The sequence below is a fragment of the Micrasema longulum genome, unplaced genomic scaffold (assembly GCF_059751315.1).
Source record: "Micrasema longulum isolate JH-2025_06_02 unplaced genomic scaffold, ASM5975131v1 h1tg000604l, whole genome shotgun sequence".
NCBI classification, from domain to species: Eukaryota; Metazoa; Arthropoda; class Insecta; order Trichoptera; family Brachycentridae; genus Micrasema; species Micrasema longulum.
The window spans coordinates 155,992-172,277 of NW_028277800.1; the positions used below are offsets into that span (position 1 = coordinate 155,992).

The 16,286-nt window shown below is 31.1% G+C and overlaps 1 protein-coding gene across 1 annotated transcript in view; it reads left to right on the forward strand.

Annotated features, from left to right (window-relative positions):
• The first annotated feature begins 431 nt into the window (after positions 1 to 431).
• Positions 432 to 16,286, forward strand: part of stumps (DBB domain-containing protein stumps) — an 87,032-nt gene continuing 71,177 nt past the window's right edge. Inside the window, exon 1 of the mRNA XM_088228702.1 lies at positions 432 to 1,130. Coding sequence (XP_088084828.1) covers positions 1,121 to 1,130 — 10 coding nt within the window. The 5' untranslated portion in view covers positions 432 to 1,120. The remainder of the gene's footprint in view (positions 1,131 to 16,286) is intronic.

Consider the following 16,286-nt stretch of genomic DNA (forward strand, 5'->3'; position numbering starts at 1 on the left):
TTCACTGTACCTGCAGCGTAAGATTGATCATCTTACTTTCCTGTAACACATGATCGAGCTACAGAAAAAAAAGGTGCAATGTGCTAATTGTTAAGTTTCATAATAATTTGCAGAATAAATTAGCACATGTCTTTCAACTATTGGATAATTATGTTTATTTATTGTATTTTTGTTCATTCGTGATTTGCGAGTTAACTTTTATTTTAATATTGTGTTCAAATTCGTGCTACTTTTGTTTTATGAGTATACACATTAATAGCAAAATGAGATTCGTGATGCGTATATTGGAATATTATAAGCATCGCAAATTAATACACGTACTTAATTGTGAGCGTGTAATTGCATAATTACTGTCAAGAGATAACATTAATTGAACGGTCGGATATTCGGATGTCGGAGGAGCCATAGTGCGGGTGCGGGGAAGGGATGCAGGGAATAGAAATAGGGAAGCGTTGACGGCTGACGGCTGACGTCGGAGACACCTTTATCTCTCCGCCAGATTTACACAATCTTTATGGAAGGGAGCGGATACACTACGCACCGCCCCATACGGCCGTACGCCATCACAACACACATGTGTGCTTCGTCTTGTACCGTTCAGTAGCTTACGGCTCGCGCAACCAAACTCCACGGCGGGAAACACCTCCGCCCCCGCGCGGTACTTACTCCAAAATTTACTGCATTGCGCATTCGCGAACCGCGCGCATTTTTGAACGGTAAATTCGAAAAACAAAAGCACGAAAGTTTATATTCAATTGTCTTTTTTTTTGTGGCACGCGTCGAATGACAAGAATCTTCGTTTCTTCCTTCGGTTTTTTTTCTGAAACGTTAATATTTTTTTAGAATTGACAATAAAAAATATATCTCGCGATGTGATAAACAAACTTTTATGTTTACGCTATCTGTTAGCGTGTGTGAAGTTTGCGCATCGAGTTTTGTTTACAAACTTCTGTGCCGTGTAGGCGAAGCAAGGCGCGAGGGTGTAGATTGTGAACACGTGCGACGTAAAATAATAGCCGAGGGTATAAAAGGAGAATGGGAGAATAATAAGACAGGCCTGTCACGTCGCTGAAACCATCTTCGGGTACCGGAAGCATAAAGCTACCAGCCGGATACAACCATGGCTATGGGTGAGAGATATCTTACGGAATATTAAATAAAGACTTGGGATGTTTATCTAATGTTTGATTAGGAAGTCCCTTATAGCTAATAACGCACACGTCTGTTTTATGTTTTATGATGTGCCATTGAACCTAGCTTGAATATAACACTTTATTTCTGTTGAATAGTTTATGGTGCCTGTGACTTGCAAGTTTATTCCAATATTTTTGTATTTTTGGAAAATAAATCATTAAAACGATTATTTTTATTAACCCGTAAGTAAAAATATATACAAATATAGATATATTTATGCAATCTAAACTCTAAACCGTACATGATCCATTTTGGATATATATTTAAGATTATTAAATATCTTGAAATATTTCATTTATGTTTTAAAAATATATATACGTATTTGTGAATACAGCAAGAGAAGTTAAGTGATTGAGTATGTCCAAATGTTTGTAGACAAGCTAGATTTCTATTTTCTAGATATTTATCGCAACGAATGAAAACATTTCTGAGAGGCCACCTTGGAAGTCTAGGCATTTACATGGCTTATGATCTGCCATTGGCTGGATTAAGTGGCCACTTTACACAGCGTGTAACATTCACCATTTTGCCTATGTTTAAACATACACATTTCCTCAACTCTGTTGATTTTTGTGAAGTAAAAGAGCTGGAACCTTTCTTTATGTAGATGTGATTCATCTGGCTGAATCATTGCACCTACTTGGCAACGCCTGAAAACACCTTTTCAATTTTTATAAATAGGCAGAATGGTGAATGTTACACAGTGCGCTGTACAAAAAAAGGAGCGTCGCAACTCGTGCAGAGGTGGTAGGAAGTACGGACCCCGCTTTGCCACAACTTGATCACCATTTTTTATATTGAAAATGCACCCAAAATTGAATTAATTGAATAAATTAGAACGCAATATTTTTTTTACCATATATATCGAGGTTTTACTGACATAATGCATTAAGTCATTATAACAAGTTACGAGATAATCGCATTTAAAGATCTTTTACTTTTTCATCGCACTATTTCTCCCACATTTTTTTTTAAGCTTGGAAAGAATAATCTTTGTTCTAGGCATAGCATAAAATTTGAAATCAACATCTTGCACTTGTACATAAAAATATTTTTTTAAATATTTTTATACTGTTGACTTAATGCATTCTGTCAGTAGGTATTTATTCCATCTGCCAGTCTGTAGCACTAACTATACACAACACTCTTTCCTATATCGTTCTTGTTCAAATTATAATAATTTTTTTCGTGTGTTGATATATTTAACATGCCTTGATATATTTAACATTAAGAAAATGGCGCTATATAAGTTATCCATAATTATTATTACTATTATACCCCTTAATTTATTTATAAAAAAAACGATCCATTCTATCTGGCTGCCATACACTCCCACTTGCTTTTAATTATGCAGGTCAAAAATTAATAATTGCATAATTTTTTTCTGTGTTTTCAAAAGGGTGATTTTTTATACTTTGCTAATGGGATGAGCCTTTTAAAAAATAAACGAATAAATTATTTTCATGTAAAAACAATTTAGTTATATTATTCATTTGCTGTAATGAGAAAGTTCAGTGCTACGGGATATTGGATTTAAAAATGTTTTTTTACGCGCGGTAAAAATTAAAGCATTTAATTATACGCGAAGTTTCTTGAAAATGAATGAGAACATCAATTAAAATGAACTAGGTACTTTAAAATGTCACAAGTTCTAGTGAACAGCCATTTAGAATAGCCAATCAATTTTGGGTTTTGATATGCTTTCGGTTTCCAGGAAGCCATGTTTAGCGTGTTTTCATAGGTATGGGGTTCACTTTTTAAATGTCAGAACAACTCACCGATGACAACTAGTGGCGTCACGGGCGGGTAATTTCAAAACTTTATAAAACCATAGCGATGATAATACGTTGTATAAAAATAAAATAGTTTTTTTGGCTTAATTTGCTAGTCCAATAAAAAATTTTTTTCAAACCACTGAACTTCCTCTTTCTCGACTAGAGTTATCAAGTGTGCAGTTGTGACCTATATAAGATGGCATGTGTCTATTTTGCATAAAGGCGCGCATCTTTCTCCATTCTCCGCAGTAACCGCAGACCGCAGAGCATGCATATTATTATTACATAGTAACGTTGTACCTGTCCCATGTAGTAATATAATAACGGTGTAACTTCATCTAATAAGGAATCAAGGACACTATATGTTCCTACTGCACGCGCATCCACCATTTGCATCTAACTGTCCAATTATGGAGAAAGGAAGCGTGTTAAAATTAAGTGACACTTTTGTTTGTCGAATTCCACACGATAATTTATTTTTTTTAAATCTTTTTTACAAAAGGAAATACTTGTGATAATACGTTTTTTTTAAATAATTTATTAACTGTATTCTTAATCCTCCTGGCTATCTGTGTCCCTGAGCGATTACAGTGGGAAGTTAACATTTGTCTTCAATTTTATCTACAAAGCAAAATTAAGTTTTCTGTATGAAAAGCAGAATATGCATACATTTTTTTCTTCTAAACATGTTTAATTATAGGTTACCGACTAAGATATTTTTTAAATTTTCATTCAAGTATACTAATTTTCGTACACAAATATCGGTTTTTCTTTATAGACAATCGAAGATAACTCTGTTAACTTCCCATTGTAATCGGGGCCCTGGACGAGTGTTTTCGACTTGATGAAGGATATCGACTGGAGGTATGTCCGCGTCGTAGTGCAGTGGTTGGCGCGTTCATCTTCCATCCTGGGTTCGATTCCTGGCAGGGTGGACGTGATTTGTTTGTTTTAAAGGTGACTACTCTGCTGTTCCTGGACACCTGAAGTGTAAGACTGATAACCTCACCTTCCGTGTAACAAAGAAGATCTAGATAATTTGCCACAGTTGGGGTATCAATGTAGTGCCCTATTTGCAGATAAGGAAACGATAATGATCTTACTTTTTAAAAATAATTTTATATTTGGAAATATTTGAATTACGCGAATATTTCAGTTTTGGTCCCATTCAATTTAGTCGTAGACAGCCGTGTTACAAAATGGGAAACAAGTTGTGGTAAAGCGGGATCTTAACCTCGGACCTGCTGCTTCTAAATCTGCATCACTACAACGGAAGTACAATCGTTTTGTATACATCGATGGGTACTTCAACAGAAATTATGTTTTTTAAAGGAATTAGGGGAATGCGGAAGTCTAGGCATTTACAAGGCTTATGACGTATCATTGCCCGGTTTGAGTGATCGGTGATCACTTTACACAATGTAACATTCACCACGTAACAATATGGATATTCAAATAGTTAAATTGGTAAATGTTTATTACGACTCAGATTAATTTTACAGTAGGTTAATCATAATTATTATTTGGATAGTAAACAATATTACATTAGTTTTATATAAGACCCAACCATTGCCACTACTATAATACGTATTACTTCAATTTCATTTCAATGTCAATCAATGATGATAATCGGACCATTAATTCATGAATATTAATCATATTTAAGGCAATCAATATGTCACAAGTATACCGGGTAATCCAAATTGGGCTCACTGTAAATGCACGCATACAGATCTTCATGGACCAAGCCAAAATAATGCATAGGTAAAGGATTGGCCAATGTGATCAATTATTAGATAACGACTATAACGGGTAACTTAAAAGGTGGGAATAAATAGATAAGCACTACCACGAATATAAAAATAGGTATACCTACGCATTTGGCCATTCGGATTTAGAATCTATATTTGTAAACTTTATATTTATTAAGTTTTCTTAGACTATCGACTTATGTATCCGGTGTATTTTTCATAACCTCCTTCCATATCCCCTCTATCCCACCTGCTGACAAGCCTCTAATTAGAGGCTAAGCGGGGATTATTCCTTAAAAATAAAAAAAACATAAATATAAATAAGAAATTTGTAATGGGTATTATTTTTTTCAATTACATCTTGTATTTTTTTGTTAAAGACTATATGATTTCCACAGTAAAAAATAAAAAGCAATCCAATCAGTAATATTGATCTACATAATAATATAATTATTGCAGGAAATGCTTTACTCTATACAGATTCCTTGACAGTAGATAGTAGTTATATTTGAGACTACTCACGCTTAAATATTCTACATCTGCGTCGGAAGGAAAAGTTATTATACCTCTACGCAAACAGCGCACTAAATTCGGCGAACGTACATTTGCGGTCGCAGGCCCTACGGCATGGAATGCTCTCCCAGCGAAACTGTGAGAGTGAAGTGATGTTTCGGAAGAAACTTAAAACCCACTTGTTCTCTAAATCATTCGAATAAATTCTTAGCATGTGGTGGAAAAGTAATATGAAAAAGTATGTACATTATTTTTCTTAAATTAAAAAGTTAAAATTAAATTTATATCTTTATATAATCACTTTGTAAAGTGCCCTTGAGGTATTATATTACGAAAATGGCGCTATATAAGTTATCCATAATTATTATTATTATTACTCGCGGTAATACTCGCTTACAGATTCAAAAACTATTCTCACTCAAATGAAAGACATAACCCCAACAATACAACACATACAAATAATATAATCACTAGATCCTTGACACAAAGACAACTTAAACAAATACAAACGAATACCACTTTCGGACAAAGGCATTTGAAGTATTATGCAATTAAAATCTATAACATACTTCCACTGTCTATTAAAACAATTAGTAACGAGAAAATGTTCAAATAGGCTATAAAAAATGAATAGTGAAGCTGGGTAGAAGTAAAATGAATTGGCTCATTCGCCCAAACCAATATTGAATCAACTGATCCACAAATGTATAGTTTATGTTATGTTCTTGTTCTTTTTTTGTACAATTTTTATTATATATAACATAGGCATACATAAATGAAATATAAACATAAATACGTAGTATATAAAACTGTCTGAACGTTTTGTTAATTATCTCTGTATATTAAGTCTTCTTTGTATATTTTCACATGTAAAAATATTTTTAAGAAAAAGTATATTGTTAAGTGTCCTCAACACGGGTAACCCTAGTGAGGTCATGTAATTTTTATTATTATTAATCATTGTTTATTATGTGGACAAAAAACGAAATGAATAAATAAATACACTACTTTAAAATATTTGTATATTTATTGAGGTGTTTTCTTGAGAATACCAAAGTTAGTAAGAACAAAGAACTTATTGTATACGTTATGTGAAAAAGCAAAAGGTGGCTTAAAAAACACTGCTTTATCGTTTGGCCATAAAATAGAGTATTTTTAGGCTTTACGCCGAGCAACGTGAATTTTATCGTTTGTAGAAGGACTTGTATTTCTGTATGATACAACTTAGTTTCATTTTACAATGCATTACATATTACATTTACACACTACTGCTTTTCAAATAGTTTTTAGGGAAATAAGAGCATTCAAGTTTTCCACAAAATTTAATTTACCAGAGTGATCAATTATTTATAAATATTTATTCCGACTTGTAGGAAGCGTTCATTATTGTATACATGCATAAATAAAGCAGAAATAATTTCTTGCAAGACAGAAATTGATTTTAAGAAAATTGGATTATTTCGTAAAACCGTGGATAATTCGAGGAAATTTGAGGAAACATTCATTTAGCTTTCGGGTGTTTTCAAGTTAAAATTCATACATTATTTTTTTTGTTTTATTTACAAATTTGATATGCAAACCATACTATACGGTCTTATACATAATTATTATAAAATTTATATCATTTTATTTTGTGCAGAATAACTGAGTAAGAGACTGTGTACATAAATCATAATTTTAATTCCGCATTAATTTATAATTTTTACTGGTGGCCAGGATAAGTTAAAGTGGAAAATTATAAATAAAAGTGGAATTAAACTGTTTACGTATTTTTATTATTAAAACAAAAATGCAATTCCACCGAGAAATATAAGTACAAAAACTCAAAATATATGTAAAGAAAATTATTGTTTTATCTTTATAATTTGGAAAAGGTCAACATGTAAAACTATGGAGTTCATTTCTAGCATGAATATTTATTTTATTTATAACTAGCTTTATAAGCACCTAATTTTATTTAAAATATTACTCGTTTAATAATTACTCGTCTCTTTAGAACCATCAATCATTAAAATATCTAATTTTCTTTTATTTGCTTATTATATATCATGATAACTTGATGTATTTTCACTATTTACTTTTGTATTATTTAATTTAGTTTTCACTTTTATTTGGCATTTTATTGATGACTTTAATTTGTAAATCTATAAACCATATCTCCATCATCATTTCATTTATGTTTTTGTATTATTTTCTATCGATTTCAATGATTCTATTAGTTTGTATTTTAATAAGTGAAGATAACGTTTATAACTAAATTTGTATAAGTTTAATATTTATACGCGATTATTTTCTATGTTATCTTCTTTAGAATGTTATTATTTTTTATTTTATGCTTTATTAGTAATGCTTTATTTTTCCAGGTTATCATTTTATTGCATCACATGTTGTTATAATTTAATTTATTTTACTTTGTATTTTTTATTCTTGTTAGTTAATATGACTTAAAACGGGCGCAGCCTAAAAAATTTAATAAGTTAATAAATATGAACAAGTGTAATTTTTAATATATAAATAATAATATAATAATTTCTTTATATCTTCATGATTAGCTAATATATACATAGCTAGATATAATAAGTTTCGCCCCATTAACGTGCTAATAAACTGTCTGATTCATTCCCAAATGAATGAATTTCCTGCCTCCAAATAAATATGTTGAATTATCTTTTTATTTGAAATTTGATTGATATTGAAATATTTTAAATAAAAATACCAAACACATTTATTTCATTCCTAATTTTATCGATAATTCTGATTTTTAACATTAATTTATCCCCTGTATCCTGTATGTAATGTGGCCTGTATGTAATGTACCTCTACGTAATATTTAGTTTTCCTGTACATTTAAAGACATTTTTTATCAAAGACGTTCAGATAATATACCTTAAGCTTTTAATTATTTATTAAAAAGTAGGTACTTACGTAAATAATTAGTTACCTATGCATAATATTTAATTTTTAAGTTACAATGCTTTTATAACTGCACACACACGTGTATTATAAAAATTATGTCTTTGTCTCTAAATGGAGAGGGGCCAATCAATATGGAGCCGTACCATATATTCATGCATATGGAATAATAAAAACAAAGTAACATCCAATATCCGTTGGCTTCTCTAGAGTCTAAAGGCGATTTGGCTGAAAACGGGCGCCTGTACATGCAGTATAGACCAAATGTACGGACTAGATTGTTTTTCTGTACATTTCGACAGACGTAATATTATAATAATTAAATATAACCATTAAAAAACATTAAAGATAAAAAATAAAATATTGGTGTAAATATGTTTTTTGGTTTGAAACATTCCTAGCAAAATAACGCTGAGAAACATCTAAAAAAATAGGATTCAATGTCATGTCATATGACACAAGAAAGACTAATTCTTTCACGTTTCCATGCATTTATTTATTTTATAAATAAGTATACACATACCTGGGAATCTAGGTATATTTAATATTTCACATAAAAATTCCAAATGTATTGGTCCCCTAGCTTTGTCTGCTTCAACAGAATCTTCATCGTTAGTTAAGATTAATCTTTAGGTTCACATAGAAAAATCATCTTTTTATGATTATGATAAAAAGATAAATAAACTTATCAATGAAACTTCTTGGTTTGGTTTTACTTTTTATTATTTTGACCAACGAGCTCTTTCACCTAAGTAGGCATCTTCAAGACGTCAGTGTTCTTTTCCCACCTTTTAAATAATAAAATCTTAATCCCAATTTCGGTCCAAAAACTCCCAAAAATGAACTGTTTAACAAACTAGTTGTAAATATTTATGTTTCTGTCCACTGTTAAAATAGTTATTTGATCTTATCTCCAAAATATGTTAATAATAGCATAAAAACTGTAAATTTTGTAAACAATTCACCAGTCTTGAAGATGCCTACTTAGGCAAAAGCGCTCGTTGGTCAAAATAATAAAAAGTAAAACTAAACCAAGAAGTTTCATTGATAAGTTTATTTATAATTTTATCATATTCATTAATTATGGAGTTTTATCATGAAATATTAACAAAAAACATCAATATTATCATATTTTTATAGCAAATCGACAGGCTAACTAAAAGTGCCCCTAGGAACATAGAGATTGGCATTAAGAGTAATAACAACAATTCAATATCCGGACTTAACCTATGTAAACAAAGTAAAGAAATATTTTGTTATCCGTATTCATCGCTTAAAGTCGAAAAAACTTAAATTACGTAGCGATAAGCTGTAAAAAAAAACATTAATATATTTACTTACTTTCGGCCAGCAGTGTATTCAGAGGTCTATAAAGGTTTACCGTCCGATTACGGGCGTCAGAAATGGGATGTGATGCCCATAAAGAGGTGGTGGCCGGTATGCGTACCTAGTACCCAGTAGCTGGTAACCAGTAGATGATGAAGCCTCGGTATGGAAATTGATGTGCAGGGATCCATTGCGGATACCGTTGCTTGTGTATTGACGTCAGAACGTAAGACAATACTTCGCAATACCTTCTCCGGAAAACTATTTTCTTTTGTTATCTATTTTTATATTTGTTTTCATTTTTAAATCGTAATTCTGATGTTTAATACTAACCCGATACGCATCCACACACAGTATCACATAATATATCGTTTAAATAATAATGAAATATTTTCACTAGACAAATAAATTTAGGCGATATTCTTAAGTTTTCGAAACGGAATACAGGTTTTTAAACTGTTAAAATGTTCCACTAAATTAATAGTTTAGGTTGCTGAACGTTTAAATCATTATTTTTATTTGTTTGATTCTATTTTTTTCATTAATAATTTAAAAGAACGCGTGGTAAAATGTATACACATAAGTGCATAAGTTCGAAAAGTACATTAAAACTTAAAACTAAAGAAGAATAAAAGTATCTAAATTAGTAAATATTTATACGAGAAACATCCAGATCCAGCTGTTAGCGCTTTTATGAGAGTTTCGTGGTTTAACTTTCAGCAGATTATTTTTATTGTGCTTTCGAATATTTCCTTAACTTTTGATTAAAATCGATTGAATGTTTCTAACAGGCCTATATTCATTACAACATACAAAGATCGATGAAAAAACTACGAGTGTTGAAATAATAATTTCATAATCTAGGTCTGCGGTAAATTTCAAAAGAAGATGAACATAATCTTGAAATATACTATATGTTTGATTTTTCTCGTTTTTTTTTTTAAAGAATACAGTTAAATTTGATGTATTTTTTGTTGTTGTTTTATTAGGTAAATAAACAGTTTGTACCTACAAGGTATACGGACTATTTTTTTGCATTATAGGACACCCACGCACACACCAAAATAATTGTTTACACTGAAGACATAATAATTCAAATAATTTTCAATAAAAGAAAGTTAGGAAATCACAAATCAAAATGTTGCACATATTTAACAATAATAATAAATTAATTATGTCCTTGTAAATAACAATGCAAAATGGAAACAGGTAGTATTTTTTTCTAATTTCGTAGGTACCGAGGTACTGCATTGCCACATTTATAGTTGTAATTACTAAAATATATGGATCAGACGTACGAATATTATTGTATAGTCTTCAAAAAAGTTTAGCAAAACTGCTAACTTTACACACCAATAAAACAGACATTTCTAGGTATAATATGCTTGCAATGTATATTTTTTTATTGATTAATATAATCCCATAATTGATACGATTTTTATTTCTGTACAATCTACTTTTATGTTTTTTTTAAATGTTATAGCTGTTAAATAAACATGCTTATTTAACTTTGTGTTTTACTTACTGGCCATAATTTTCCTATAGTCGTTAAAATATATATATATATATATTTCGGTCCATGAAAATTGAAGCGAAATGCTAATCGTTTGATTGTATTTTCGTATTTGAATTCATTTAAGTTTGGCTTATTAAGTTAAGCCAAATTAATGAGTCCAGTGAGTTCACCTTGTGCTTAAAATAGCTTTACAGTCTAGGGTTTTGGTGTTTAGAAGAATCGACTGGATTTGAGGAAATACGTAGCATACCGCATATCTAATACTCATATGGCATATACGAGTACATATACAGCTTTCATAAACACATGTTTTGGGTATTATGCTGATTGACTTCTTACTTGCAACTTATATAATATTTAATAGATATATGTAAAACATACTTCAATAATTATAACATGCCAACTCAGAGGAGTACATATTCGAAAATGTGAACTGTGGAAACAAATTTAAATAATTAATGCTTAAAAATAGCACTTTTTTTAGTAGTAAGTATTTTATTTTTTTATTTTATTTTAATTTTGCACCACAACGGGCCGGGAGGCCCAATTACAGTGGTTAATCACATCACAGAACACCCAGGATTGAGAAAAATCTTATTTAATATTTGTGTTCTACCGGGAATCGAACCCGGAACCTTCCGTATGTGAGTCAAGGGTCTTGACCGCTACACCACGGAGGCTGCCTGGCCGGAGGCGTATACCTAGGTATATGCAATTATTTGAAATTAACAAGACAAACACCTTTAATTAATGGTGTTCGTAAAAACCATATTAGTTCAGTAAGTGGCGAAAGGCTGAAAAATTTACCTGGCTACCTTTTAAAGGTACATTAGATACGAGTACTTTAGGCGTCCTGAGACAGACAAGTGAAAGAGAAAAACCTGTTGGGAAATGTGTTTCCTTTTTAATCCGAGGCATTGTTTGCCGATCCATAACCATCGCCAAGCAACAGGCGGAGTGTAGCGCAGTTGTCTTTAGTTAGCAATATAGCAACGAGCCACTTTTAGCTATGCATATAACGCAGTTGCTAACCGTCTGCTGCCACTCACTAAAATCAATAGCCCCATAATATATAGAAGCGCAGTGAGCTATGGATAGATAGTACCTGCATATTATATTATATACTACCTACTTTATATAGTGGGATGGTGCATTCTGCACTAACGGCAACTCGTTTTGCGATTACCCCTTTTTACGAACCGACACATTATCGAAGAAAATTGATTTAAAATAATCTGCATTTAAATCAAAAGTGAAAGATCGGCGTAATCATGCAAATTGTTATCCTTTTTTGAGAAGAATCGGAAAGAACCCTTTTTTTAAACTCGTTTCGGTATCATTGTATCTATTACTGACTTATATTTAGTTTCCTTGTGTGAATTTACAGGCAAAAAAGAAGGTGCAATATGAGAAGATGCTTTAAATTATAATTTTTAGTAAGGTATCCAAAATAAAACTCTTTCATTCAATTTGATTCCACTTTTTTTTATTTTTGTGACGCGTATCGTCTTGCTCAAACCAACAGTGGTACGTGAAAACCAGCACAGACAGAACTTTCTAAAGAGTTTAATAATGTCCTGACAAGACGAAACGCGTCACATATAATTTTAAAAAATAAAGGTAGAATTCAACCAGATAAAAGTGTTTTATTTTTAATATCTCATGAAATTTTAATATGGAATTCTACCAATTATCTGCATACACAATAAATATACTATAAATTATATTTGCAAAACCGAGTTCAGTGACTTTTCAACGCCCAATACTTGATACTAACATAATACTGTCAACATTTCTTATATCAAATATCTATCTCAAGACTTATTTCTGATTTTCACGTGGAGGATTTCAGAATTGTAATTATTTTAGATTGGAGGTACGCTTCAACGATTATTCAATCAGCTAATGAAATGGAATAATAATTAGCTGGTCTATTGAGATTATCAATTGATTTGTATTAAAATCAGAGAATCAATACTTCTGTACAATAACATATCGCACCTTTAGAACGAAAACGACTTAACTAAAAAAATTAACTTTTTGGGAAACTACAAAAGAATAATGTAAATGTTGACACCTTTGTATATTTTCGTCGAATCTTTCGTATTTTTCAAAGTAAGCACCAAATTTTGAGTTAAAAATTATACCAAAGGCTTTCAGCCTTGAATCTATGAAATAAAAGCGAAATAAAAATAATTTTTTATAAGTTTAAACAAGACATTTATTTAAAGAGTCATTATTAGATTGAAAAAAAAAACCATCAAACAAATGCATTTGATAAATAAGATAATGACGTAAATTTTATTAGGTCAGATCAGGTCACCTAACACATTTGAAAACATTTGACAAACACAAATGACATAAACTTAAATAAGTCACTTAGATAATTGGCGAGTCGGAACGAAACAATCGCAAATCCAAATTGGTCGTTTTAGTATTTTTTTTAATAAAGTAAAGTTGCCATTTGTATAGGAATAAAATTGACTCAACCGGCTTTCGGTGACTTTATGTTGGTCTGCGTTGCGTCCTTCACACAGCAATATAAATAGAACACTAGTAGCGTCGCATCCGTACCGACACGGAGCCTAAATTCTCTGTTTAACAGAGAGACCGATGCAACGGTTTTGTTCTATTCCCACCCGAATATTGCATTTTTTAAATGCAGAAAGATGGATAGCGTTCATTGAAGTCGTTTTATGATCTCAACTCATTTGAAGGTTTTTTTGAGTTAAGTCGTTTCCGTCCTAAAGGTGCGATTTAATTACCAAGGAATAATAATTAGCTGGTCTATTGAGATTATCAGTGAATTTGTATTAAACTCGTAGAATCATAGCGGGGCATCACGTTATGCAATTTTAGAACATCAATACTTATATCATCAATACAATAACATACTATCGGCTCTAGAATGGCGGTGATCGCACTATTCAGGCTCCATTTGTGTTAGTGACTGCATATTTAGATAAACTGTTTCCACACTATTACACTTATCGACACAAACCCAAATATCATGTAGATTATATTAGGTACATTTGTGTTTGAATTCAATGGGCACTCTGTTCATTCAGTGATTTATGGATCTGTGTAATAATATTAAGTAACTCTGATTTTTATGTATTTTTAAAAATTTAATAAAAGTATTTAGGTATAGGTATTTTACACCTACATTCTACCTATTACATTAAAGAAAGTCAATATGTGTTGTAAATAAAAATTAAGTGTTTCATATATATTTAAGACATTTTTTTGAAATTCCTCATATTTCATGTAAATCAATTGATTCAGTATTTTATTTCCCCCTTTTCGAGTAAACAGTGGGTAAGTACGCAATTATGAATATGTATTGTTATTCCTATTTACGGGAGTTATTCCTCTTTGTAATTTGTTAGGTCATCAATACCTAAAGGTAATCAGTTTATACATCGATGTTTGTAGATATTTCTTGATAAAACTCCATAGTTAATGATTTAGATAAAATTATTAAATATACTTCTTGGTTTAGTTTCGCTATTATTTATTTTGACCAACGAGCGCTTTCGTCTAAGAAGGCATCTTCGGGACTGGTGAATTGTTGACAACATTTTGAACTTTTATAATAATTGTTACAAGGTTTGGATATAAGAAGGTCACAACAGTATTTTATTAAGAGATAGACAGCATAAATATGTTTAAAACTGGTTTGCAAAAACATTAAGATTTAAGGGGATTAAGTCCAAGTAATTTTCATAATTCTTATTATTTAAAAGGTAAGGAAAAAACATGACGGTAGAAGTAACAGAGTGGGAAATACACTTTTCAGCAGATTAACGTAGCACAATACCTTGCTTTTATGATAGGGAAGTTTACATATTTTAAGGAACATACATAAATATTGTATTTTTGTTTTCGAACTGAAACAATAACTATTTTGATAATATTTTTTTTTGATTATATTATTTCTCTTTGAAGTATTATAAAAGTTCAAAATGTTGTAAACAATTCACCAGTCGTGAAGATGCCTTCTTAGGCGAAAGCGCTCGTTGGTCAACATCAAATAAAAATGAAAGTAAACCAAGAAGTTTTTTGAAAATTTTATTTGTAATTTTATCTAAATCAGTAATCAGTTTAGTTTGAGCTAGGCCCAGATAATGCCAAAGGAATGCGGAAAGCTTTGCATTGCAAATATGCTTGCAAGTACGAGGCTTATGTTTTGATTTTCGCCTTCAATAATGTGTTCAATGCACAAATATTATTCTGGTATCAATAATACCGCGGCCTAAAACTCGACAACTTTATTACAAATAACCAATAACGAGTGAGACCAATGATCGTGGCGCGTGTTATGTTAGTTTTTTAAAAAAGGTTTACATAATGTACTTGTGCATATAAGAAATATAAATATGTTATAGATTTCTCTATTGTACGATGTTTCTCACAACATTAAATTTAGGTAAAACAAATTATTTCTGAAACACTCTAATACCGGCACCGCGAAAAAACATGCAATAGTATGGGAGAAAAATTGAATAGCTTGAAAGGCTATGAGGCTACATTTTACTAAAATTATTTTAAAGAAAACAAATACTTTGAATTTTACTAAGCATCTGTAAAACTTTAAATACTAGAATGGTGAGGGTCGATTTGTAAAAAAAAAAAAACATTTAACCATCGTAATGTTTTTGTGATGTTGCATAAAACAATGCAGTAAAACAAATATATTGATAAAATTGAAAGTGCCGTTTTGAATATAAGTACATTCAAACCATTTTAGATTTGGATTTGACTTATTACAAAATTACAAAAATGATCAAGATACGCCGCAATTAGTGTACCAATACAGTGCCCTATGCAACATTAGGTGCGGAAAGAGAATGATGATGTGGGAGAAAATCCACCTCCACCCGCATCTGTTGAGCCCCGGATAGGGTTACCACATTTTGCTACAGTCTTGTCGGGACGTTCTGGGATGTTATAACAAATAGGGCAATTTTATAACTGTACTACTACTACCATCACGCCATTTCCCCGTAAGGGTAGGCAGAGAGAATGAACCGCCATACACATCTATCCTGGCATATATTCCTAGCTTCTTCCACATTCATACATATTGTCATACATGCCCTTCGATTCTGTCTGCTTTTGACATGACCAGACTTAAGACTTTGGTTTATCTGAATTTATAGAAATGTTATATACGTATCTAAAATAAATATTTTTCTTACATTTTTGGTTGTTTCTGTAAGAAGTACTCGCTGTCCGTACTTTTATGATTTTACTTTGAGCAGTTTTTTTGTCCTTTTATGTATATGTAGAACTCCG